Here is a 25,510-nt window from a genome sequence, read left to right as displayed (position 1 = left end):
CGCAGGCGTGCTCATGGATCACAGCTGCTGTCAGGTGAGTTTTCTCTCCTGGGAGCCGGCAGGACCAAAGGAATGAGGAAGAACCAATGGGACCAAGAGCCTTTGGTTTTCATAGTGAAATTTGTCCTGGCATTTGGGCCAGCCCGAGCTGGCAACCACAGGTAGAAACACAGAGTAGCTGGCTAGAGAGGTGGAGAGGCATTGGGTGAGAGCATGCCATCGACCGACCACCTCCATGGGTACCTAGGCTGCAGGCAGGCCCCAGACCCCGTGGCTCCTCACCCCTCCTGCCAAGCACCCATGCTCCCACCACCCAAACCAGCTGGACTAAAGCAAGGCGCTTTTCAGGCCTCGCAGTTCACGCCTGGCGAGTGTAGACCAAACGCCCTGCCAGGTACAACTTTGTGCCTGCTGGCGAGGAGCTGGAGAGCTGGAATCAGCCTCTGTAAAATAGAAACACTTAAATCCTTGGTGTTTATTCCAGCACCAGCCTTGGTTCTGACCATCAGTTGTCTTGGTGGATCATTTCCAGGGACTACCTGCAACCCTGGCACAGCATCACCAGTCCGGCTCCACCAGCAGAGCCAGCTCTTCCCCGCTCCCCCAGGAACACGCATCCTGTTCTGACTCCAGAGATGGACAAGAATGGGATGGAAACACGCGTGGGACAATGACAATGCCTCTCGCAAGATGCAGCAGTTTCCCTGGGGAGAAGCACAACATGTTTGCAAACCTGGTGAAGGCGCTCAGAAACCAGGCGAGGAGACGTAATGATGTAACCAGGCTCTCCTGTTGTCCAAAAGTGAATCACAGCCTCCACGACAGCCGCCCCCTTCCTCCTTTTGCTGACTAATACCTGACACTGCTCAGCAGCCCCTAGAAGGAACGACACAGGAGAGCCCTTTAAGCAGTGCCTGGCTCCCTATCAAAACCACGCAGAGGCTGTCTGGGACCTCCATCATGGGGAATTCCCCTTCTCCATGCCTAAAATTAAGCTCAGCTGGGCCAGCCTTCCTGCATTTGGTGATCGCAGCCGGAGAGCGCCTGGCCCAAAGGGCTCGCGCCCCCCCTGAGCCCCTCCGTGACCTGGCCAGGTGAGTAGAGCGATGCTTTTTTCGGTGCGAGCGTGCCCAAGACGGAGCAAGGGGAAGGCAGTCAGCTTTTCAGCTATCAGCCTGGAGTGCTGCAAAGCCAAACCATGCCACCCTCCTCCTCTCCTCACAGAAATAGAGCAGGGTTTGGCTATTTTTCGCAAGCTGAGACATTATCTTATAAACAAGACGCTTTCTGGTTCTGTGGGACTGCACTTAGCTTTGAAGCCAGGTTTTCCAAGGGTTTACAGAATAGCACTGGGCTTCTGGGGTGAAACAAGCCCTTTGGGGAACAAAAGGGAAGATGTTGCCTGTGTGTGGGGTCCTCCCGTCTCATCCCCAGTTGAGACCTTGGACGTGACCACAGCCAAAGAGCATATCACGGTCCCAGCACCCGCTGAGCTGTCTCATAACCCAGACAGGCAGCCAGCACAACGTCCTGGTTGGAATAAAGGGCAGTCAGGGAAAGGAGTTTGTTTTTTTTAATTTTTACAACCCAAAAAACCATCAAATTGCCAAGAAGCAGTGGAACTGTCTGAACTGAGTAGGAAGTCAGAACTGGTACAGCTGGAAACAGCACGACCACCAGTGAAGGACACCTCCGTGAGGCCAGCAGCAGTCACCTACAGAAAGGAAGAAATGTCAGGAGTACAGGCAGAGAGCAAGCAGCATCTCTGCTTACAGCAGGTTTTCTTTGCTTCTGGTTTGTTGTGTGTATATATATATATATATATAAAAAACACACCTTCCTTGTGGCAAAACCAACACAAGAAAATCAGGTAGCTACGGAGCAAGTCGCAAAGAGCTATGTGAAACCAGAAGGTGTTCCCTGTGGTTCCTGCTCCTCTGGATGCTTTCTGTTGTTCACAAATGCACAATAATCAAAGCAGCAGCACAGCGGAAAAGCACCGCCGATAATATACACTCCAGCTGGGGGGTGTAATTTCCTTGTGTAACGTAACTCAGAAACACAAGCTCAGTGGGGAATTCTCCCTGCCTCAGCTGCCGAGGAGGAAAGATCTGGTCAGCCTCAGCAGGCCCGTGGGAGCACACAAGCCTCAGGGGAGAGCCTGGGACCACCGCAGCCCACCTGACAGAGCGGCCGAGGACCCGGGGTCTCCTCAGCACCGTCTCCTCTCAGCTATCCCTCCACACCCCAAACCGGCTGCACTCCACAAGCGGCACCGGGGGCGCAAGGGGGCTCCTCCGCCCCCCCGGCAGGAAGGCGCCGCGGTTGGGCCCTGCCCTCCCCTCGGCCCCGCCATTTTGTCTCTCGATAAGCAGGGGGAGCCGCTGCTGGGCTCAGGCCTGCCGCTCCCCAACGAGCCCAAACCCCCCTAAGGCGGAGGCAGGCCGGCTCCTTCCACCTCCCAGGGCCCCACTATGCCGGGCAGGTCCGCGGGACCCCGCGCAGCCCCAGGGACCCCGGCACGGACAACAGCACCGACAGCCGCCCCTCCACCATGACCGGCCACACACGGCCTCCCCGCCCTCTTCTTTATAGACTCCGCGCCGCGCCGATTGGCTGCGGCGCCTGTCCGTCAGGCTGGGAATTTCCCGGGGGCGGAACCGCTGGCCCCCCCCCCCGCTTCCTCCCGTGCTGGTGGCGGAGCGGGGCGGTACCGGTACCGGTACTGGCAGCGGCAGCAGCACCGGCACCTGCCCCTCCTCGGGGGCACGCTGGCAGGTGAGCTCGGAGCGGTACGGGGCCCTGCCTAGGGCACCGGGGTCTTACCGGGCACCGGGGATGGCGCCTGGGTAACTGGGTCATGCCGCCCCAGCGAGGGGTCCCGGCGGTGGGGAGGGGCCGGCGGGGCTCGGGGCTGCGCGTTGGCCGTATCTGGCCGGTTCCCGGGCTGTCGATTTCCACGGGCGGCCGAGGTGAAACCCTGGAGGGGGCCGGGGCCGCGCCGTCCCCCGGGGAGGTGCTCCGGGGCCGGCCCGGGTGCTGCGATAGTCGTGCTGTGCCTTAGTCTCCCCGCTCTCGGGATAGGGCAGGGGCTGCCGGCTCCCCTCGCCGCTCCCGAAAGGGCAGGGTGGTTGCGGGGGAGCCGGGGTTCACCGGCGGTGGCAATGCCCGGGGGAGGAGAGGAGAACGGCTCGGAGAGGTGCCGGTGTGGGGGGACCCCCCGCCCACCGGCCCGGGCGGGCCCAGGGTGCTGGTCCCGTGGGGCGGGCAGCCCCGCACCGCTGCCGTACCCCGGGCTGAACCCCGGGCTCGCTCCTCCCCTTGCTCTGCCTTACACAACCCCGGCGTTTCCCCAGGCCCACGCATCTGTCTTCTGGCTACCGCTGGGCTTGCGGTCCCGCCTCGGGCAGGCTCGGTGCGTGGATCCCAGCCCGGGGGCTGTGGGCGGCCGCGGCTCCAAGGAGGAGTCGATGGAAGAGTCCCTCCACAGCGGCTGCGGACCCAGAGGCGGGAACGGCCAGCGTGGGGGTGGCAGCCTGCACCCCTCCTGAGGGGAGGGGGGGCACAGCCTGCCGGCCCGTCTCCTCTCCCTCAGTTCCAGGCTAAGGCCCCTGCTGAGGGCAGAGGAAAGAAAGATGCTGCCTGTCAGCCCTGCTTTTGGGTGAAAATAGCTCTGGATGGGACTTGGTGAGGACCTGCAGCCCCTTGGAGATGTGGCTGTCCCATTCCTCAGTGCCCCTGGGCACAGGTTGCTCCTTGTGTTGGGGGGGCAAATGCAACCTTCCCCGTTACTCGTTATTTCCATCTGCTTGGGTGAGTAAGAGCTGTTCCGCTGCCACAAGCTCTTTTGGAGTGCCGATTTCATTGAGAGCACTGGCAAAGGCAGCTGAAGCGCTGGAGCTGGGAGGCCGGACTTTGACTTCTGGGCCAGGTTCTGGAGGCAGGAAGGCTCCAGCCGGTCTCGTCCTTGAGAGCTGTCTCTGTGGCGAGGCGAAGGAAACAATAAGCAAAGAGGAGAGGCTTTTTGCAGCCTTTGGCATCGTTCCTGGCTCTGCAAGAAGTCCCATGATGCCCTTTCAGCCTGACCTGTGCCAAACAGACCTCTTTGGCACAGGGCCGTGGGTCGTTGCTTGCCAGCAGCTGGTACAAAACACTCGTGGGTGGAAGAAGCTGAACTCTTGTGGCATTGCAGATTTCGTTTTAAAGCAACAATTCTTACGCTTTGGGTGACAGAGGTAGCTCTGCTGGTGTAGCTTTGCAGTGCCGCTTGGTTGCAACTGCTGCTTGGTTGTTGCCCGGCTGAAGCACACCAGGCTGGACAGGAGTAGCCCAGGTTATGCTGGAGCTGCAAGGAAAAGGGGTGGCTGTGCCTTGCTCTGCTTTTGAGTGCTGTGACAAGCAGCCATGATGCTACTGAGCTCTGCAGGGGGAAGAAACAGAGCAGGCAGCATGAAGCGAGATGTCCTTGCAGCAGAAGGCAGGGTCTCACGTAAAACACCACTGTGCTGCCCAGGGGAGCACCATCACCAAGTCTGGCTGCCTGTCCTGCCTGCGCCAGAGCTTGGACCATGGTGAGGAGCTCCGCAGCTGCGTGTGGTTCCCCGTGTTTGTAAACCTGGCTCCGAGTGGGGAAATGCCCCACTGTGAGCAATCTCATCGGAAGCAGGTTGTTTTGTGAAGCTTCTGCAGGACGTGGGTTTCTCAGGCGAGGGTGGGATTTCTGGCTGGAGCACATCTATAACATCCGCTGCGTTTTGGATGGGGCTCTTGCCTTTCCTACCCTCTCTCTTCGGCTGGCCAGGCTGGGAAGACAAATGCTTGAAGTGGAGGTTCAGACCTTTGCCTTTAAGATCTGAGCCTTGCAATACCTACTTTCCTCTTCTTTTGTAACTCCCAGCACAGGGAGTCCAGTTTTCTGGACTGCAGTGCCCAGAAACTCTCCTTGTTATTGATTCCTCCTAAAGCCAGCTCTGCTTTTGCTTCGCTTCAAATGAGACCAGCCCAGGAATGGTTGTCCCTGGGGCTGGGGAGCTTGCTGGAGCTCTGGAGAGGAAAAGAGACTGGGATGGGGGCTGTGGCATTTTGCTGAATTCCAGTAAAATGATTAAACAAAAAAAATTCCTCCATAGTGTCTATCTTGAGTGGCTTTTGCTTTTCCTCTGAGGAGGAGGGATGCCAGGGACCCGGCAGCCCCAGTCCCAGGAAAACGATGCTGGCAGCCTGCAGGGATTTGCTTTCGCCTCATGCAGTCCTGGAGGGGAGGAGACTTTCTGGGATTGTTGCATGCCAGAGTAAGGAAAACCCCGTTTTCCTAAAGGCTGGGCCGAGCCCCCACCACGGATCATGGGATGGGAATTGATGGGCTGCCAAGCCCATGGCTTCGGCAGGCTGGTCTCCTGGGGCTCACTGCCGAAAGCAAACCTCCAGTGGTGCCAGCCCGCTCGCTGTGCAGGATTTGCATCCTCCGCCTTAGTGTCTTAAGCTGTTAAGTAATTTTAAAGCAGGAATCATTTCCTTCTACCACTTCTGCGTGGCCGGTGCAGCGATGGCTGTGGTGCTGGTGATGCACATCTTCCTGGGTGACAGCGGGGAACAGTCTGGCCACAGCTACACAGTGTCAGCTCACTCCCAAGCCGCTACACAGCTATTTAAATACCCTGCTTTCATCTTCTCCTGGGAGTCTCCCCTGCCCTCTCGCTGTCTCATTCTCTCCTTTTGCTGAGTTGTCATAAAAATTTACTACCTAAAGGTCTCAGTCCCCCACTTGCAACCAGCAACGCCCACAGGCGACCGCAGTGTCTGGCAGCCTCTGCCGGCGGCTGGGCACGGAGCTGGTGAGCTATACCCAGGCAGCCATGGTCCGTGGCTGGCCCTCAACCCCCGGGGCTGTGAAATACCATCAGATTAGCTTAGAAACTGTTGATTGGCAAAAAATAAGCGTTTTTTCGTGATTCGGTGGTTTCTTCTGGAGTTTGTGGTAGTCTTGTTTGCGTTTCTAACTATCGTTAAGTGCTCGTCTATAGTCCTTTCTCTCCTCCCCTGGTGTTTTTATTTAAACATGAGATTTTCCACTGCAAATCTCACCTTTCAGAACTCTTAAGGAAAAAAAAACAAACCAGGACTGGGAACAGTGACCTGGTCCAGGGTCCTGTCCCCAGGGTGATGGCTCAGTCCCAGCGGCTCCTTGTAGAAATGGGGCTGTTCCTCCCCGCTGGGCAAACCTGCCCTGACCCTGGCGATGGACTCGGATGCTGCAGAAGCCCTCCCCTTTTACTGGGTCTTGTTTGCTGGTGAATTTGTGGCTGGCCTGTGCTTCTGTCAGCTGGGGATTGTTCAATTCCTCTCTCCAGCTGCTGTTTCAAAACAGCTCCAGCGACCCCTCTGCTGCCGTCTGCCTGGTGGGGTGCAGACCTTGGGTAGAAAAATCATTGATAAAACCATGAGAACTGGGAACAGCAGAGGCTTTCAGTGGCTTCATCCATCTGGAAGAATATGAGGTCGCTGTGGGTGAGCTCCGCCGGTCGGCAAGGTGGTCAGTGCAGCTTGGGTTTGGGTGTTTGGTGCCGCATTGCCTTGCGGGCAGGGACGCGCAGGGGTAGGGGACCTCCCACACGTGTGCCACAGGGTGAGGTGGAAAACCGACCGCTTTGGGGTCTGGAGTGCAAGAAAACGGGGGCTGGTATTTCAGGCTGCTGCAAAGCCACACAGGGCAAGGATGCCATGTGAGAGGGCAACTTTTCCCCACCTTCCCCGACTCACATCTGGGTTTGTCCTGGCAGAGGACACAGACACCCTGTGAGATGCTCACTGTAAGATTGCTCTGCTAACCAGCTCCTCCCAGAGCCCCAGGTTTGCATCTGGAGCAGCACATGGTGACCAGACGCTGGTGAGAGAGCCTCAGGTCCCCAGCCTGCCTGTGACATTGTCCCCATCCTCCGCCAGGCTGGCTGGCCAGGCGGGTAGCACGGCCACAGGTGATGGCATTTCCCTGTGGTGGGGGTGCCACTGGGTCCCAGGGCCACGTGCGTGCTGCCCCACCACGCTGGGCTCCGTCCTGCCCACCAGCAGGTCTGCTCGGGGAGTTTTCCTTGTCCCGCGGCAGGGGGTCGGGGGGATTTCGTACCGGCTGTGGCGATGCTGCCTGGTGCTGGGACCCACGGCATGGAAACTGCCCTGGTTCTTCTGCAGCTTCCTGTCAGCTGCTATGGGCTCCAGAAATAGCTGCTGCTTGGCCTGCCCTGCAGCTGGGCAGCTCCCGGCGGTCACCCCCTCCAGCTGCTTGGGATGGGGCTGCCAGCTCCCTGTGTGGGGCCGTGGGCGATTTTGGCAGCACCCGCAGAGCAGGAGGAAGGTGAGACCTGCCGACAGATGCATCTCCCAAAAATGGACTGCTGCTGAGGCCGTGCGTAATTACCTGCCGCCGAGGCGGGCGTTAATTGCCGCTCCAGTTGTGGATGCTGCCAGGTGGCAGTTGTCATCTGGAAAGTCCCTGCCGCTCCCTCGCAGGCAGGTCATCTAAACTGGTGATCAGCCCGGATCGCTCGTGGCATGAGCATTAGTCTGAGGTTGAGATGGTTTCAGGTACAGGCGTCCCCTCTTCCTCTTTCTAAATGGTCCCCCCGTGGCCCCCTCCTGCTCACAAGCTCCCAGCTGCCTTGGCTGGGTGGAGGAGCACTTGGGGGTGTCCACAGGTGCTCCCGTGGTGCCCCCCACAGCTGGCACTGCAGGCAGCACCCCAGCTCTGGCTGGCATCGCCCCCAGGGCCGTCTCGGCTGCCACGCTGCCCCACTTTATAGCGAGCTGGCATCCGGGGTGAGGGGCAGTATTTTTGATGATAAGTTGGGCCGTAATTCACAGCAGCTGCTTTATCACCCCCAGGAGATGGGCGAGACCTGGGGCTGGGATGCTGCCTGGCTGTCTCCAGGCCAGACCTCAGCAAGAGGGAGGCCTTGGGTCACCCGCGAATGTAAGGAATTAGAAAAGCAAATAGCACGCTGCGTGCGGGTGTTTCCTCTCCTCGTACTTTGCTCCCGGCCCGGCACGTGCCTGGCCGTTCCCTGTGTCCCGATTTGGGAAGCCATGCCGTTGGCAACTGGTTTCTCTGGCTGAGCCGGAGGGCAGACCAGGTACCTGCCTGGCTGCTGGGGCTCGTCTACCCTCCCTGGTGCTGCCCAAACAGCCCACCAGCTGTGGGTTAAGGCTTTTGCAGCTGCAGACACTGCCCCTCCCCAAACAGCCCCCCGCAACCCTTTCTGCCCCCCAAAAATATCGCTGGTGATGGTGCCTGGGTCCACATTGGTGTGGGTGGATGCTCCTGGACTGTGTCTGCATCCCCATGGAGATGCAGGGGCAGGTGGCTGCGGCTTCCTCGGGGACTCCCGCACCCCACAGGGGTGAGAGCCAGCCTCGGGTGGGGGTGCTGGTGATGCCTCCTCGCATGACACTTCTCATGGCCGTGAGTCACCCTGGCACGTTCACCCCAAGCAGGGCTGGAGAGGGAAGTGCCTTCACCTGGAACACTTCTCCTCTGGCCAGTGAGCAGTGGGGCAGCCCTGCCTCCGTCCGTGTGGCACCTCGGACCCCTGCATGGTTGGGACCAAGGGACCACGGCGCTGTCTGGGGCCAGGGGAAGGTGACGCCGTGCTCTGTTGCCTTGCAGGGATGCCTGGCTGGGAGGTAGGTGACTGAATGGCGGGCATGGAAGGGAGAGGACCCTACCGCATCTACGACCCCGGTGGGGGGACGGAGGAGAATGGATCCACGGCCTTTGAGCGGCTGGTGGAGGAGAACACGCGGCTGAAGGAGAAGATGCAGGGGATCAAGTCTATCGGTAACTGCTGTGTGGCTGGGGGATGAGGCTCGCCTTTGGGGCAGCTCAGCCTGTGCCCACCGAGCCTGGGGCTTTCTTGCTCTGTTTAGGAAGGGTGCTATAAGAAGCTGGGGCTCTTGGCACTGGGGCAGTAGCAAAGCTCTCCCCGTCCTGGGGGTTGAGCAGGATGCCTGGGCTTTTTCACACAGCGGTGCAGAGGGAGCAAGGCTTTTGCTGAACTCCTGGAGTGCTTTATGGTGGGATAAGTGGCTGAAAAAAAGGCAAGTGAGGGAGCAAGGTCAGCTTCTCGGAGTCCTGCAGTGGCAGGTCGCAGATGCCGGGATCTGTTCTGCCTTTGATGAAAGCCCCCACTTCCCACAACCCCTGTCGGGTCAGGGGCTTTTCCTGGGTGCTGCTCAAAGACCCTTTTGATGCTTCCTGCAGCGGCAGGGACATGCTGGCATTGAAATGCCCCAGCCGAGTCATGCCACCCCCTTTCTCCTCCTTGGCTGCCTTCCCCCACCCACCCCCGGTTTTGTTTTCGGTCTCGTGACCCAACTTCCGCTTTCGAGTCCTGCTTCTGCAGCTGAATTTCCACCTGCCTCGTGATTCCCGTTGCGTTGCCGTGCCCCTACCTGGGACCGGGACCTGCTGACATGGGAGCAGCCGCCTGGGGTGCGGAGAAGAGTGCATTGCCGGTGCCAGACCCCAAAGCAGGCAGGCTGGACTCCTAGGTCCACCACCTAGGCTTAAATTTGTCTCTTCTGGGAAGCAGAGGAGACCTCTGAGAGATGCAGTGCTGCCCTGCTGCCTCCTGTAACCAGTCCTCTGTGTGTCAGCATGGGGGACTCTGCAGCAAGTGAACCACTGATATAGCTTTGCCATTGGATTTGGCCAAGAAAAGTTCTTTCTGGATGAAGAAGGACCGTGCTGGGCAGTTCTCCACCCAAGCAGGGGGCTTGGTGTTCGTGGATGGGGCTGCTGCAGGGCAGGCACTCAGGGAAGGAGGGTGAGCATCCTTCTGTTGCCCTCAACAGGAGAGCTGCTGGAGGAGTCCCAGGTGGAGGCATCCAAGCTGCGGCAGAAGGCAGAGGACCTCGTGAAGGACAACAAAATGCTGATGGCATCATCTTCCTTGGAAGACCTGGTGGAAACTGGAGGTAGGAGATGCAAGGCTCACTGGGTGTGATAACCTGATGGCTCAGGATCCTGAGCTCAGGAGAGGGGAGAGGGTGCGAAGGAGACTTTCATGAAGGTTTCTTGCAGCCCTGTCATCTCTGGAGTGTATCAAACCACTGCTGTCCTCCGTTCTCCTGGAGGGAGGTTTCTGTCGCATCCCCATAGCTGGGGTAGAAACCATCCAGTGGTGCCCGACCTCACAGGGTGTCTGCTCTCTGCATCTCTGCGCCAGGCGGGGAGAGGCCCTGCTCTCCAAAAGACTCATGGCTACATCCTCTTCCCTCTCTGCAGCCGTCGGCCCTGATCCCAGCTCCACACAGGCCGCCCCAGGCAGCGCCCAGCCAGACGTGGAAGCACGGAAATCTCCAAGTGTGAGTCTGGTGAATGTGAGAGCTGGTGCTGGCGTGGGCGGAGGGAGAGACTCTCCATCTAGTTAAAGCAAAAGGAAGCAGCCTTTAGCCTCTAGAAAGGGGGATACATCTCAAAGGAGGGGTCAGCTTCCCTGCTGTGCTCCCATCCTGGTGGTCCCTGCCTCTGCACAGTGGCCATCCTGGGTTGCCATTCCCTGGGGATACCTGACCTGACTGCCTCCCCTTGCAGGGATCCTCCTCGGAGTTTGAGATTGTCGCTGTCGAAGCACAGGGGTTTCCCCAGGAGAGCGGGAGAGCGAGAGCGGTGAGTGGCCGTGGTGCCTGCGGGGTTTGGTGGGTGGCAGGTGGAGTGTCGAGCTGGTTGGTGCGGTGGTGGTGGTGGTACCGGGGGCCTGGGAGGGTGTGCAGACAGGCAGCAGCGTGCCGCAGTAGCTGCTGGCAGGCACAGGCAGGGCTGGGGGACCCATGTCAAGGCAGCCCTTGGGCAAACCACAGCGGAGGGACAAACTGCGCCTGGGTGTTCCCAGGGGAGCAGAGCCAGCCCCACATACGGCCCCCAGGACAGCGCTCGTGCTGCAGTGCCCAGCCTCCACCACCGATGAAGATGAGGGGACCTGACCGGTCTGCAGGCAGGGGGGAACCACACAGCCCCATGGCCGGTCTTCCCCATGTCTCGCTGGGGCCAGAGGGCTCAGGAGTGATGTCACGTGTGTCCCAGCATGTACTGCTCCTCTCGCCTGGCCAAGGTGGGGAGAGGGGACAATATACAGGCTGCCCTCCAAGGGCAAGGGCTCCCGAATACAAGTGGCCTGACTGGGCTGCCTGGGCATGGGGCCAGCAAAGCAGCCCCAGCCAGATGGGGACACTGCTGTCTCCAGATGCCATGTGACAGTGACAGGAAGGGCTGTGACGACCTGAGGAGCTGTCAGCAGTGCTCTGATGCTCTCCTCTTGATGCCTGCACTGGGTGGGAGGACCAGGTCTCCAAGCCCCATCATTGCTGACGAGGTCTGCCCCAGCCGAAGCACCTCTCTGTGCTCTGTTTGCTGCCACCTGAATGTCCCCCTGGCTGGCACTGCCCCGTCCTGTCCTGCTCTGGCTTTTTGTGTATGCTGGAAGGGAGGGGAGGAGGGATGGGGACGAACATCAGCTTGCACTGCATGGTGCCAGTAAGGGGACATGCTTTTGTTGCACATCCCTGTTTGCATTGGCCAGAGAGGCTCCAGGAGGGGTTGAGTCTCGCTGGACCCTCCTGCGGTGCAGCCATGGGGTGATGGAGAACAGGGTGTCATCTGCTTGGTGATCGGTTGCTGGCGCCTGAGCCGAGTGCTGGTCCCATGCTCACACCTGGGCTCCCAGGCGCTCAGCTGGGCTCGGGTCCTCACTGCCTGCCCTTGCCGGCTGCGGCTGGTGGGAGGAGCTGGCTGTGCTGTGCCCTGCACACACCTTCCCATGGTAGTTTCGGGGCTGTAAACCCCAGGGCTGGGGTGCTGGGGACACGCTGGGCTCCTGGCCCCATGCGGTGCTGCCTGGGGCATTCCCACGGGTGGCAGGCTGAGTCAGCGGGGCTGGGAGCGGAGCGGACAAAGGTGTTCCAGTGCATCCCCACCTCCTCCCTGGCAGTGCTGCGTGTGCTGGGCCGGGCTCTGTTGTGCTGGCAGTGTCTCCTAGGCAATGGAGGAGTTAACCAGCCACACCAGGGGAGGACGAGCCTGTTGGGGACACCCCTCATACGTGCGTTGGGGTGCGCCTTGACGCTGGTGGGTGCGCCCTGACCCGGGCTCTCCCAGCCACCGTTTAAATCCTGTGCGTCACTCTCTTGGCTGCCGCCTGCCAAAGAGTCCGAGTTCCCGGCGCCTGGCAGGCTGCGGCGGCAGGGGAGCCACAGGCAGAGGGAGAACAGGAGGAAGGAGAAGATGGGGACTGGGGTAAGACCACCCCTCCCATGGCAAACCTCAGCTCCTGGCACAGACCAGGGCATACATGGAAAGGACAGTCTCAGGAGCTGGAATTTCTAGTCTTGGTGCTGACGGGGAGAGCTCAGGGGCAGAAGGAACCAGGCGTAGAGATGCTCTGTTGCTATCAGCAAGCCAGGAGCGTGGTCTGCTCAGACTGCCAAGGGGCACAGGGAGTCCCTGGGCTGGGAGAGCTGCTGCTATAATGTCCCACTCCACCCGGGGACTTGGTGTCCCATGTCCAGCAGCTGGGAATCAAACTTTTACAAAGCTGACACAATTTTTCAGTGTACTGAGGGCTGTTGCAGAGTGTCTCGGTGCTGGCCCAGCTCCCTGCCACAGCCCTGGATGGGAGACGAGGCTGATCTGCCCCGAGAGGGAACTTGGCAATGCTCCTTGAACCGATCTGATCACAATTCATCCCCTCCCTGTCCCCAGGACTTGGAGCAGCTGCCGAACGAGGATGCCAACCTGCTGCCCCAGCTGCAGCAGCTGGAGAGCACGCTGAGCGGCTGTGCCAAGGAGGCAAGCAAGGACCAGGTCTTCGTGCGCATGGGCTACATGGCCTCCGAGCTCAAGCGGCTGGCCTCCAAGGTGCACAAGAACGAGCAGAGAACATCATTCCTGCAGGTGAGCGAGGGCTGAGTGGCCTCTTCATGGGGGTTTTTACCTCTTCCCCCCCCCACCCCCCCAAGCCCCTCCCTGTCCACCCCAAGGTGGACACCCACCCGCATGCCAGGGCTTGGTGGGAGGTGGGCGGCCAGGCAGGCTCCTGGGGCTGGCCAGTGGTCCACATGCTGCCGGTGTTTGCCCCCCAGACGCTGTGTGAGACGCTGCACAGTGAGAACAAGGAGCTGCGAACCAAGCTGGAGCGGGACCTGGAGCAGAGAAACCAGGTGCTGGAGAAGCTCAGGTGAGGGTGGGTGGTGAGGAGGGGGATGGGGACTGCTCTGGGTGCTTCTTCCAGCTGACCCAGCCCTCCCTGCCCGCAGGTGCGAGAACCAGGAGCTCCGGAGGATGGTGACACTGAGCAGCCAGGACAGTGGGAAGAGGGAAGCTGCTGAGCAGCAGCAGGTGAGGGAGCAGCATTGCCCTCAGAGAGGGCTGGGAAGGAGGCGGGGAGCCTGCTGACACATCAGCAAATGTGGCCTCATTTTAATCGGGTCCCCAGTATGACCAGCAGGACTTCTCAGGGTCTTGAGGGGATGGAGGAGGCTGTGGTAGGGGGAACCGGCTCGTGTTTAGCCAGCCTCAGGCACAGCCTCTGCAAAAGCCCTTAGGGTTCCCCCATGTGTGTCCAGCAGAGCGGAGCCACGGTGGAGAAGGCACTGGGCAGAGGAGAGCTGGAGGCCAAGGAGAAGAAGGTGAAGATCCTGGAGCACCAGCGCAGGGAGGTGAGGATGGGGCTGGGATGGAGGCACTGCCAGGAGCAGGGTGGGAGTGCGCGGTGGGGACACGTGGCTGGGATGGCATGGGGAGACTGGGGCAGGGCTGTGGAGCCACGGGGAAGCACTGTTGGAGCTGGGATTTCTATCTAGCTGAGCTCCAAGGTGCTTTCACAACAGGAGGCTGCTGGGGACCACTGTGGCTGGCTCAGGGCAGGGGGTGGGCTCCCATTCAGCTGTCCCTCTCTCCCCACAGCTGCTGGAGGTGAATAAGCAATGGGATCAGCACTTCCGAGCCACAAAGCAGAAGTATGAGCAGAAGGTAAGGCTGGGTGCTTAGAGCTGGGTGCTTGGGGGGCACACCTCTGCTGGGTGCCGGCTGGGAGACTTGGAGACCAGCTGCAGGGGAAGGTTTTGGGGCTGCCTGTGCCGCCTCCTCCCCCTGGTGTGGGTCTGTCTGGGCAGGCTAACGTCCCTGCTCCCTCCTGGCAGGTCACAGACTTGCACCAGGAGTTGGCCGAGGCCCGCAGGGCACTGACCGAGCTGGAGTCAGAGCGGGAGCAAAAGCAACGGGATTTCGACCGCAAGCTGCTCCTAGCCAAGTCCCGGATTGAAACAGAGGAGGTGAGTCCCTTGGGAAGGGCAGCAGGGAGCTGGTGGCCCCATTGCCCTGCCCTGGCTTATCTCCATCCCCTGGGTCCTGCAGGCAGAGAAGGAGAGGCTGGCCATGGAGGTGAGGGACCTGCAGCAGAGGATGCGGTATCTGCAGGAGCAGCTGGCTCCGGTCACCAGGCAGCGGGAGTACCAGGAGAAGGAGATCCAGAGGCTGAACAAGGTGGGGGCCAGGGCAAAACCGCTCCCTTCAAAATGTCTTTTATGTTCTCCATCCTCTTCTCTCTCAAATCCAAAACTGACCCTGATCCACCTCCTCCTGCCCAGCTGCTTGCCCAGGCGGGAGCTTGTGTCAGACGATGCCCACCACATCTCCTTAGGCTCCCAGGAAAGGAGGATGGGGGGATCTGTAGTCCCTCTTGCTCTTGCCCAGTTATACCCACTTCCCATGCTGAGCATGTGCCCGTGGCCCTCTGAAGATGTCATGGGCACGGCACCTTGCTCTGACCCCCCCCTCCCTGCTACTCCTCTTCCTCTTCAGGCGCTAGAGGAGGCCCTGAATGTCCAGGCCTCCCCACCACCCATCTTTGGCACCACCATGGAGCCGGCGGGGAAGGTGCCACAGCAGGAGCTGCTGACCCAGAACGAGCTCCTCAAGCAGCAGGTAGGGCAGGATACGGAGCTGCTGGAGGCAGGGAAGGAGCTACGTGCCCTGGACCTTGCTAGCAAAGAGCCTGGTGTGGCCAGGAGCAGCCCAGCAGTCCTAGCGGGCGTCTGTGCTGTGGTAGTGGGGAGGGGGATACCGAACTCAGATCCTCCAGGCCTTCAGCTGAAGGGACCAGAGCCATGGGCCACTGTGCCAACCCACATGCCTGGAGCTTAGCACAGCTGGTGTGGTCAGGGATGGCAATGCAGTGGCAGGGGGTGCATGGGGGAGCTGTCCACCCTCGGCCAGGTGCACCCACACCCCTCCCTCCTGCCAGGTGAAAATTTTCGAGGAGGACTTCCAGCGGGAGCGGAGTGACAGGGAGAGGATGAACGAGGAGAAGGAAGAGCTGAAGCAGCAGCTGGAGAAGCTGCAGAAGCAGCTGATCCTCTCCAACAACCAGGTGAGCAGCGCTGGGTGCCACCAGCAGCACCGTGGGAGCCCCACGTCCCCCCGGAGGTGTCAGAGGTGTGCTCATCCCCAGCGTCACAGCCCCTGTACCCATCACAGGACAGAGGCTGAGCAGGGACAGAAGGGCCGGAGCGGTGGTTTTGCTGCCACTTGTCCCTGCCAGAGCATCTCTGTTAGCTTGTCTCTTCTTCTTGCCCCTCTCCTGGGGGTCTGACAGGGGGTGCAGACATTCCCACAGGGCATGGCAGCATCCCCTGCCCTACAGACATGGGGGGTAGCAGGGTGGGCTCCGCACTAACCCCCTCTTGCTCCCAGCTGCGAGCCTCCAAGGACGACTGCCAGCGGGAGAAGGAGAAGGTGAAGAAGCTGCTGAAACAGCACAAACAGGTGGGGATGGGCGAAAAACCCTTCCCGGGTGAAGGGCCTGGGGGCTGTGAGCCAGGCCCTCGTCTCCTGTTGGAGGGGCAGCTCTGAGCTGGGCAAGGGGTGGTGGTGGCGGCGAGCTGCCCTTAGAGCTCTTCCCAGCATCTCCCCTGGCTCTTCGCAGGCTTCCGGAGAGAGGCTGCACCCTGAGCCGGGGCCACTGGGCTCTGCCTGCCCCATGTACCAGTGCCAGTACAGTTCCCCTGTGGCTCACCCCATGTACCATGGCTTTGACGAGTGGCAGCAGCTCCGATACCCACCAGCGATGCCGGGTGAGCACATGCCGGGACAAAACTTCCACCATTTTCCCCCGGTGAGTATCTACCCATGCTGGCATGAGGTGGGGGCAGAGGGTCCCATGCGAGCGGGTCTGGGGCTTGCTGCCAAGTGAGCAGCTCTTCCAGGGTCACCGAGCAGGGAGCTGAGCACATGTCCTGTTGGCACATGAACACTCAGCCCCCATCCTCCTCCTCCTCCTCACACCCTGGCAATAGAATATGGAGTGCACCCTTGTGATTCACCTCTCTGATATTTGCTGTTTCTGTTCCATCTCCCCCTGCAGCCCGAGTACCCCTGGCGCCCGCCCTGCGCCATGGCTCGCAGCGACAATGCTCAGGCAGTGGCTGGGGTGAAACCAGTCCCTAAGGACTTGGGTAAGGCTGGGACCCTCGGTGAGGGGAGCACCCCTGTCCTTCACCCTGAAACCCTGGGCGGTTGGCTGAACACTTGGGGGAGGGATGGGGGAACAGCTTGCCAGGCAGTGGCCGTTTCCCTTCAGCCCCCACTTCTGATCAGCCGAGGGGATGATTCTGCCATGGGGTTGGTCCCTGCTGCATCCCCCCCGCCATCCCCGCAGCATCTGAAGACAGGCGTGAGCCTGAGCCCCAGCAGCCCACAGGGTTATAGCAGTCAGTCCTCGGGGATAACGACCATCCCATGGCTGGCATCCCTCCCGTAGGGCTTGTCTGGGCACGAAGAGCCGCACTCACCCCGTGCTGCCCCTTTCTTGTCTCAGAACAGGCAGGTCCCGGATTGCCCTAACACCAAGGACCGGCTGCGCTGCGATACCAGCGGAAGAGGAGTAGGGTGTGTGTGTGTGCCTGTGTGTATATATCTAGGAGCTTCCTCCGGCTGCCTATCCCCGTGCGCAGACATGCAGTGGACGTGGCCGCACCCGTGGCCTGGAGCAGCTCGGCAGTGCATCCCCACGAGGAAAGTGTGAAGGAGGGACCAGAGGTGCCGTCACGGTGGCAGCCAACGCAGGGTCAGTCCCCTGCGGCCATCCCCTTCCCCGTGAGGTGTCAGGCCTGGCATCGCTGTAGACCCAAGCCAGGTCTTCAGGGAAGAGGAGCCGGTGTTTCCCAGGAGCTGCCCCAGTCCAGGGGCTTCAGTTCAGCCCCTGGAGGAGCGGGTGACAGTGGGGCCTCTCCCAGCGGTGGGAGATCCCGTGCTTGCAGGCAGATGCCTGTCGCAGCCACAGCCCGGGCTGAGGGTGGTTGGTGTCTTTGTATTTATTTAAGGACTGAAGTGTAGCTGAGTCTCTATGGTTTTATCCTGAAAACTGCTTTCCTTAGGGGAGCCTCTGCGCAGGACTGGGAGGGATACCAGGGCTGCTGGTCCCCATGTGCTTGGGTGTAGCCGTGGGGCCAGAGTGAGCATGGGGGGAACCCAACCCCTGCATGGGCACCCCAGGATCTATTGCCCCAAGTGCATGTCCCCCACCTCCCTCTGGGCACTGGGCTCAGGCCCTTGCCCTCCCCTCTCGTGCCCCCCACTTTTTCTGGGGAGGGAACCCCCTGCTCCTCCACTCCCCTCTCTGCCTTTCCCTGCAGCAATGGCCTTGGGGCTAGTCTCTCAAATTGCACACAGCAAATCTTGCTTCAGGAAAACAAGTTGGGGCAGGGGGGATATGACCCAACCCTATTTCTGTAAGTGTGGCTGTCATGTGCATGACAGCAGGAGCCATGGCTACCCTGGCATGTTCCTTGGGGGGGGGGGGGGGCGGCTGGTCCCCATTCCCAGCCCCTTTTTGCCCCCTCTGTGCTCTGCACCGACCTCCCCATCCTCTCCCCAAATGCTGGGCTGTGATGATAAATCCATGTTTGCAGTTGACCTGAAAAAAAATTGAGTTTCTCCAGCTGGCAGCCATCCCTCCCTGCTGGTACCCCCAGGCTGGCTGCTGTGCCCCCCACTCTTTCCCCCTATTCCTTTCCTGGCCAAGAAGCGGGGCTGTGTGTTTGCAGAGCCTTTATTTGGCATTTCTATGGCGGGGGCTGAGGGGCTGGCTATCCCCGGCTGGGAGAGGAGCACGTCTCTGGGCCGGGACCACGGGCAGCTTGAATGCACTGAAGAGCTGCTCCGTGCCTGGCAGGATCGGGCCAGGCCCGCCCCGTGCTGGGGGCTTTCGGGCTAAGCCTTCATGGAGACGTGGTCTTCTGCTCCAGGGGCAGCTGGCCCCTGCATCCCCCCGCTGTCCCGCAAGGCGTGATGGCAGAGCAGGGGGGCAGGCTGGGGACCAGGAGCAGATGTCACCGCTGGGGCTGGAGGTGGGACACGGGGTTATTGGGAAATGTCCCCCTCCTGTCGCTGAGGTCTCTGCCACCAGGTATCCCAGGTGGGGGGGGTGGCAGAGATGGGAGCAATGGAGGGGGCAGTGTGCTGGCTCGGCATTTGGCTCCTGCTGCTGCGGAGCGTGCTGGGAGCGGACGGACAGGGAGCAGCCCTGCAACAGCAGAGGGGGTGCCAGCAGCGGGGGGAAGCCACCCTCTATGCTGGCATCCCCCCCCGCTCTACTGGCTCTGCTGTTGCTGCTGCTGCTGCTGCTGCCTCATGTAGGCGATGATGTCGTTCTTCACGACGGCGATGTTGGCGCGGTGGTACCAGCGCATCACGGGCACGCCGTCGGGGCCCACCAGGAACTTCTCGAAGTTCCACTTGATGTCATGGTTCCGCAGGGGCTCCCAGAAGAGGTTCTTGGGGTTCCCAAACTCTTCTGCCACCGGGGGACAGGCGTTCTGCAACAGGGGCCAGCACGTCACTGCCTTGCCCCCCCCCAATAAACCAAGCTGGGCGCTGCCCCCCCACAGCCACCACCACCACGGCACCCACCTTCAGGAAGGTGTAGACCTTCTGCTCCTTGGCCCCATTCACATCCCCTTTCTGGAAGAGCTGGAAATTGGGGACGAAGCCACCCCCCGGCCGGACATACCTGCAAGGGGAGGGTGGGCAGAGTGTCGCGCAACAGGCAGCTCTTGGTGCTGCACAGGGGTAGTGGGGGAACCCCAAGCCCTGTGCTTTTGGGGGTCACAGCCAACAGGAGCTGCAGCCTATGCACCCCCTGCCTGGCTGGGGACCCCAGCCCAGCTGGTGGGGGCAGGTGCCCCGCAGCCCCAGCCGCAGTACTCACTTCAGCGCGGGGAGGATCTCCGAGTTCTGGCCAGGTTCCTGCTTCCCGAATTGGTTGGAGGGGAAGCCCAGGACGACGAGCCCATAGGGCCCCAGCTCATTTTGTAGTGCATTCAGTTCTGCATGCAAGAGAGCCAGGGGTGGGTTAGCAGGGGACCAGGCTTACCCCCACACCTGCACCGACCCCCTCGGAGCATCCCTGGCCGTGCCGGGTCCTGGGGAGCAGGCGTTACCCCTTCCCCCAGCTCCCCGGGGCAGGACGGACCATGGGGACCTGCCAAGGGCTGCACGCCTGGGTGACGCTGCCTGCTCCTCGGCTGCCTGCCCTGTCCCCCGGCGTGCCCGTGCCCTGCGGGACCCTTACCGAGGTACTGCAGGGTGAGGCCTCAGTACGTGGCCACGTTGACGAAGAGCACCATCTTCCCCGCGTACTTCCTAAAGGGGACGTACTCGTCCCCATCGATGGTCAGGGCCCCATAGTCGTAGATGGTGCCCTGCACCGAGCCGTAGCATTTCACCTGTGGGGTGAGGAGCATCCAGTGGGACCGGGCTGGGGACTGCCGGCCACTCCACTCACCCGTCCCGTGGCCGCCCACGCCCACCGGAGCAGCGGGTTCAGCCCTGGCTGAGATGGCAGCTGCCAGCGTTGTGTCTCCTGCCCCAAATGCCGCTGGCGGCAGCCAGGCTCCGGCACGCCAAGGTCAGGGTGGCGGGACAGGCTGGCGTGTGCAAGCACATGCACGCACGTGTGCACACATGTGCACGCCCAGCCAGCGGGGCTGGCTGCAGCTGGAGGGATGTTTACCCGGCCAGGGTCAGGCAGGAAGGCGAGGGGCTGGAAAACAGGCTGAGCTGGCGTGGGGAGACCAGCCCCAGCCTCCCCAGGGCTGCAGGCGGGCAGGACCCCACCACCCCTGCACGCACCCCTCTAGGGAAGGGGCAGCCAGAGCACCCTGGAGCGGCACCGGCTGCTGAGCCGTGGCCAAGCCAGGCCCAGGTAAAGCAGGGGTGGGGGCTGGATCAGACCCCTGCAGGGAAGTGCCGGGGTGGAGCAGCCTCTGCCTGCGGTGCTGCAGGGGTTAACTCAGGGGTGTCTGTCTGCTGTTCCCCGAAGGGGACCCAGGCTCACCCAAGTGTCCCCAAGGGGCTATTTTGGGAGCTGGCTGGAGATAAAGTCACAGGGGCTCTGCCCGGGGAGCTCAGTCTCCATGGGGCCGGCCGGGTCCTGGTGGCAGGGCTCTGCTTTGCCCGCCCGGGGTGGGGAGGCTGGCGGGGGGCCGGGGGTGACGGTCACCCCTGCTCTCTGCCCGATGGGGCATAGGGACACAGCAGCCCCCGCACCCTCCAAACATGGGTGCACCCCCCTGGACACTGTGCATGGAACAAAAGCCCTGTGCTCTGCTCCTATGGGGGTCACTGGGGGGACAACAAGGCTCTGTCCCCCTCTGTCCCCAACCCCAGGACAGCGATTCCCCCTTTGCAAGAACTGGCTCAGAGAAGCACCCCCCCCCATGATCCAGGCATCGGGACGGGGAGGGAAGAGGGTCACCGTGCCCCACTCCTGCCTTGGGGACAGCAAGCCTTGGGGACAGGCGGGTCCGCAGGGTGCCACATGCCTCCCCCCCGTCCCCCGCAGCCCCCCGTGGCGGTCCCCCCCCCCCCCTTACCTTCTCCCTCTCCTGGCTCTGCCCCGGCTGGACGAGCCCAGCCAAGAAAAGGGGCAAAATCCAGGCGCTGCGGGACCAGCCCCCCATGGCCGGGGCGGGCGCGGGGTGCGGTCACCCTCCTCACACCCCCGGGGGAGAGCGCTGTGGGGGGACACACCTCTCCCGGTCGCCTTCTGCCACCTCCGGGCCCGACAGCCGAGAAATAGCTGCTGGGCTGAGCGGGGGGAGCCAATCGCCGGGAGGAAGGACGGGCCGAGGGCTGCGTTAACCGTGTGGGCCCTGGGACGGACACGGCGCCGGCGGGGGGGGGGGGGGGGGGGGGCGCGGGGTGGCGGTGCCGTGCTGGCACCTCGGCGGGACGGGGACGTGGGACACCGGCGAGCGCACACGGGGCAGCCGCGTGTGCCGAGGGTTTATGCAACGCGTTGTTATGAGCCAAGGACCTGGGGATTAAAACCCGCAGGGTGGGAGAGGGGCCAGGCAATGTCCCCACCCTGCGCAGGGCAGCCGGCCGAGGTGACACCCACCCCCGAGGGGGGTGCTGGGACCCGAGGAGCAGGGACCAAACCGCCCCGGCACCATCCCCGGGGAGGCCGGGCTGGGGTTCCGTCCCCTCCCCTGCCGTGGCTGTGCTGCTCAGGGGTGGGGAAGGGTTAATCAAGCTTCTCTCCTTCGCAGCCGAGAAAATTAGGGTGCCCCTGGAAGCTGCCTTGGGTTAGGGTTCCTCCCAGGGGGTGGCTGTGCCGGGGCTGGGGGGCCGTAGCCCCATGGTGACCCCACTGTTGCCAAAGCAGGGCACGGCTGTCCCTTAGCCCTTGGTGTCCCCAGGGGCAGGAGTTTCCAGGGCCCTGTTTGCATACCCGGGGAATGCAAACATTTACCCTGGGCTGGCTCCAAGGGAAACATCCGTGGTGAGGTGTAAATTCCCTGAAATCCCGCAAAAAAATTATTTGATGGGAGAATTAACTGGCTGGAGGGGAGCTGGGGGGTGGCTGCGGTTTGGGGTGGGTGCTGGCCTGGGACGGAGGGCAGGATGGGGTGGCAGCGGGTGAGCCCCGGGGGGACCATGGGTGCCAGCACGAGGTCTGGCTTTGCTAGAAAGCAGGGCCAGCCCTGCCAGGGCACTGTCACCGAGCCGGCTGCCGGAGACACCGCCAGGGAAGGGGAGCGGGGTCCTGGGCTTGGGGGAGGCTGGAAGCAATCTCCCACCCCGTGTCCTTCGCCGACAGGAACGCCATGTCCTGGGAAAGGCTGATGTTGTCAGGCTCCGAGTGCAGCCTTGGCTGGCGTGGGAGGGCTGGGGGTCGGGTACGTCTTACATGCAGCCGGGGAAACCATGGAGCAGGGGAGTTGCGGGTCCCTCCGTCGTGGGCAGCGTTTCCCAAAGCATTAAACCTGCACCGCTACTGGAGAAGTGGCCTAGCCCTGCCCTGACGTGGGTCCCTGAGCAGTGTGGGGTGCTCCCCCAGGTCCAGGCAAACCCCCGAGATTCCCAGTTGCTGCCTGGGGACTGCCCCAAGCCCAACACAACTCGCCAACGGCCAGGCTGGCCACAGGGATGCTCTGGTCACCCCTCATGGATGTGGCTGTGGGCGGCGCAAGGTGGCTCCTTGCCAAAACCAGGGAGCCTGTGGGACCCAAAACCAGGGGCTCAACCCTCCCCACCCACTCCCCAGGCTCTGCAGAGATTTGGGGCCATGGGGCCATGGGGCTGCAGCTCCTGGCCGACACGCTGCTTGCACCTTGCTGCATCCTGTAGCCAACAGGGACTGGTGCGTGCCCGGCATGGTGTCTCACTCCCCGACATGGTGCCGTGCTCCTCAGCCAGCTCATGCTGCTGACCGTGGCCAGGGCTTGAGCCACCTCCCGGGACACAGCTGGGACAGAGCCTGCTTGGGGCTGCACTCCCTGCCCCGCTAGTTCCCACCACAGGAACAGCCACCCACATCTAATTATATCATCTAATTGCCTGCGTGGGGCTTTGGTGGCTTTCCCGTGGTTAACAGGGACTTGGGGCCAGGAGGAGCGGTGTGGCACGCGCAGTGGTGGCACAGCGTGGTTGTGTCCCTTCCATGTGTCCCTGATCCCCACCACGCACAGGGAAAGGCTGAGCCACTCCTGAACTGTGTTTTCCTAAAACCAAAATAAAAATAAGGGACCCGATTCTCCAAGTCCCCTCTCCTTGGGTCCTGGCGCCAAATCAGCCTCGGTGGAGGTGGGGAATGGGGGAGGATTTAATAAGCCACAGCCGATGGACCCGCTCTCTGCCGCTGAGTTTCTGTGGGACCCTGGGCATGTTGCCCAGTGTCCCCACTGTGCCGTGCCGTGCCGGAGGCAGCATGGGAGAGCTGAGGGTGCCAGGGGCTCCAGCCAGACCATCCGAGGGCAGCGTGCTGCTCCACTGTGCCAGATCAGGGTCCCCCACCCCAAATGGCGGGCTGACCCTCGCACGAACCTCCCTCCTCGGTTGTTTTTCCACCAGAGCTGGGCTGGAGCCGGCCTCCGCCTCCTGCAGATGTTTGGCAGGAGTCCGGGGGCAGGAGGCCAGGTGCTTCCAGCCCCCTGGCCGCCATGCTGCCGCTGCCACCAGCCGCCGCGGCTGTCCCTGAGCCACGGGCTGGGGGCTGCAGAGACCTTGCACCAGGCTGCAGGGCCACGGTGAGCACAGGGAATGTGAAACCAGTGGTGGGGACCACGTACTGCTGCTGGCTGGGCTTGCCCTGGAGCCGAGCGAGGAGCTTCTTCCATGCAGAGTGACGGGGACAGTGCCAGCAGCATGCTGGGGACAGTGGCGAGGGGTTTGGGAGCGGCAGGGAGCATCACCCCAGCTGGCAGCGGCACTGCTTTCCCTCTGGCAGCCTGGCATGGCCTCAGTCCCAGGGCAACCTCTGAACTTTTGTTCTAGGTGGGCAATGGGAGGTGAAAGCAAAACAAGCTCTGCCGGGCGAGAGGCCCCAGCTCCCCCGGCACCGCTGCCTCCACAGCTCGCCCAGCCCTCGCCGCCCTGCCCCAGGCCGTGTGCTCCCCCAGGCGCTGCCCTGGTTTGACGGCAGCCTCCTCGCTGGGCATGGTGCCCAGCGCCCTTTGGAGTGGGGACCCCCCTCCCCGAGTGCCCCTGCACCCCCCGGCCTATGGCTACAGGTGCTCCCCCCTCCGGCATCCCCATCCCTTCCTCTCCCAGGCAAAGATTTGCCCCCTGCAGAAATGCCCCTGGCCCATTGCCCCCCACCCAAAGGGACAGGGGCACACGGTGACCCGCTGCTGCCAAGCAAGGGAGGGGAGACGGGTGGCCACTGAATGCTGCTGCTCTCCCCTCCAGCATGAGGAGCCCCCCCGAGTGCTCCGACCCCACGGGGATTTGCTCCTCGCTGAGGCTGGGGAAGGACGAGCCCACTGGACGTGGTGTTTGCGATGTGCTGCTGGAGACCCCACTGCAGCCGGGAGCACAGAGGGTGCTTTGAGACCCCGTAAGCCTCCCTTAGGGGCGATGGGGCTTGTGTTTGCATCCTGTATCAGCAGTTGCTCCAGGCGATGCTTCCCCCACAGTGCCCAAGATGTTTGGGGTCAGCTCCTGCTGCTGGGGCTCCCCACAACCTTCCTGACAAGCCACAGGGTCCGTGATGCCCCATCCGGCAGGGATAAGGCAGGCGAGCCGGGTGCTTGCACCCCCAGAACAGCTCTCATCGCTGCCCAGAGGCGAGGCGAGAGCCAGCATCCTGCATCACCTCCTCCTCGCCGGGGCTGCCAGCATCCGCCTCCCCCCGCAGCAGCCCCCGTGGGCCAGCAGCCGGCTCCCACCATGCTCCAGCACCCGCCGGCGCTGGCAGAGAAGCATCCCGGCGGATGCTGAATCACCTCGGCACCCGCATCACGCCTGCCTGCTGCAGCGTCACCGCTGCAGGACCCGCTCTCCAACGGGCAGGAAAAGGCATTTTTCCTCGGCAAAACGCCACGCAAACGCTGCCTCCAAGCTCCAGCACTGTTCAGGCACCGAAGGCAGGGCCGCGGGGGGATTTGCTTATCTTGCTCAGTCCTGGAGGAGGAATTTCCAACTCGACAGTGCACATCAGTCTAAATCCATTGCCCCTATTTTCATGCTTTAAAAATGTCCTGGCTTCTCCCTGCTTTCCCCCCACTGCCATTTTGCTCCATGCAATTTGTTTTTGTCATGAGCAAACCCGTCTTTCCAAGACTTTGCAATGCCTTTCCTGGAAATGTTTGCCATGGGCTTGAAACTTCCCAGAAAACTCCTACCATGAAAGGAAACCTCTCGCACCCCCCGGCTGCTCATGACAAGGGGCATGGGGAGGTGGGAACAGCCACCGGGCATGGCTGTGGGATGGGGGTGGAGGGTTGCATGCTTTTCCTCGGGTGTTTTGCTCTAAACCGGACTTCCTTCTCAAACCACTCCAATACTTGTGGCTTCTTCCCTATTCCTCTTATAGCAAAGCTGCTCAGATCTGGTGCCAGATGCCGCTGGCCGTCCCCACACCCGACCGTGTCCTCAGGGAAGGGACGCTGGGGTGGAGTGCAGGGGGGAGGCAGAGCCAGGGCTGCTCCCACCCAGCACAGCCATAATCTCAACCAG

The 25,510-nt window shown here is 61.9% G+C and overlaps 2 protein-coding genes across 2 annotated transcripts; one reads left to right on the top strand and one right to left on the bottom strand.

The window, feature by feature from the left end:
- The first annotated feature begins 2,667 nt into the window (after nucleotides 1-2,667).
- Nucleotides 2,668-17,382, top strand: TNIP1 (TNFAIP3 interacting protein 1). Its single transcript, XM_075509472.1, has 18 exons — nucleotides 2,668-2,778; nucleotides 8,660-8,830; nucleotides 9,847-9,969; nucleotides 10,280-10,359; nucleotides 10,589-10,663; nucleotides 12,752-12,943; nucleotides 13,132-13,226; nucleotides 13,306-13,387; nucleotides 13,615-13,707; nucleotides 13,955-14,020; nucleotides 14,191-14,322; nucleotides 14,405-14,533; nucleotides 14,852-14,974; nucleotides 15,294-15,419; nucleotides 15,743-15,814; nucleotides 15,975-16,163; nucleotides 16,413-16,503; nucleotides 16,866-17,382. Exons 2-18 carry the CDS (start codon nucleotides 8,689-8,691, stop codon nucleotides 16,889-16,891), a joined length of 1,836 nt encoding a protein of 611 aa, XP_075365587.1. The 5' UTR covers nucleotides 2,668-2,778; nucleotides 8,660-8,688; the 3' UTR covers nucleotides 16,892-17,382.
- Nucleotides 17,383-18,082: 700 nt separating this feature from the next.
- On the bottom strand, nucleotides 18,083-21,169 carry GPX3 (glutathione peroxidase 3). The gene is made up of 5 exons (XM_075509470.1): nucleotides 20,923-21,169; nucleotides 19,620-19,773; nucleotides 19,257-19,374; nucleotides 18,959-19,058; nucleotides 18,083-18,864 (listed from the first exon to the last, which is right to left on the bottom strand). The coding sequence occupies exons 1-5, from the start codon at nucleotides 21,007-21,009 to the stop codon at nucleotides 18,640-18,642; spliced, it is 684 nt and encodes a 227-aa protein (XP_075365585.1). The 5' UTR covers nucleotides 21,010-21,169; the 3' UTR covers nucleotides 18,083-18,639.
- Between the last annotated feature and the right edge of the window lie 4,341 nt (nucleotides 21,170-25,510).

Source organism: Mycteria americana, chromosome 8, assembly GCF_035582795.1.
Source record: "Mycteria americana isolate JAX WOST 10 ecotype Jacksonville Zoo and Gardens chromosome 8, USCA_MyAme_1.0, whole genome shotgun sequence".
NCBI lineage: Eukaryota > Metazoa > Chordata > Aves > Ciconiiformes > Ciconiidae > Mycteria > Mycteria americana.
This window is presented reverse-complemented; position numbering and strand designations above follow the sequence as displayed.

Coding starts and splice junctions, on each gene's coding strand:
- TNIP1 (XM_075509472.1), top strand. CDS start 8,689: ATGGCGGGCATGGAAGGGAGAGGACCCTACCGCATCTACGACCCCGGT. Junction 15,420..15,742: donor TGATCCTCTCCAACAACCAG/GTGAGCAGCGCT, acceptor TCTTGCTCCCAG/CTGCGAGCCTCCAAGGACGA. Junction 16,164..16,412: donor ACTTCCACCATTTTCCCCCG/GTGAGTATCTAC, acceptor CTCCCCCTGCAG/CCCGAGTACCCCTGGCGCCC.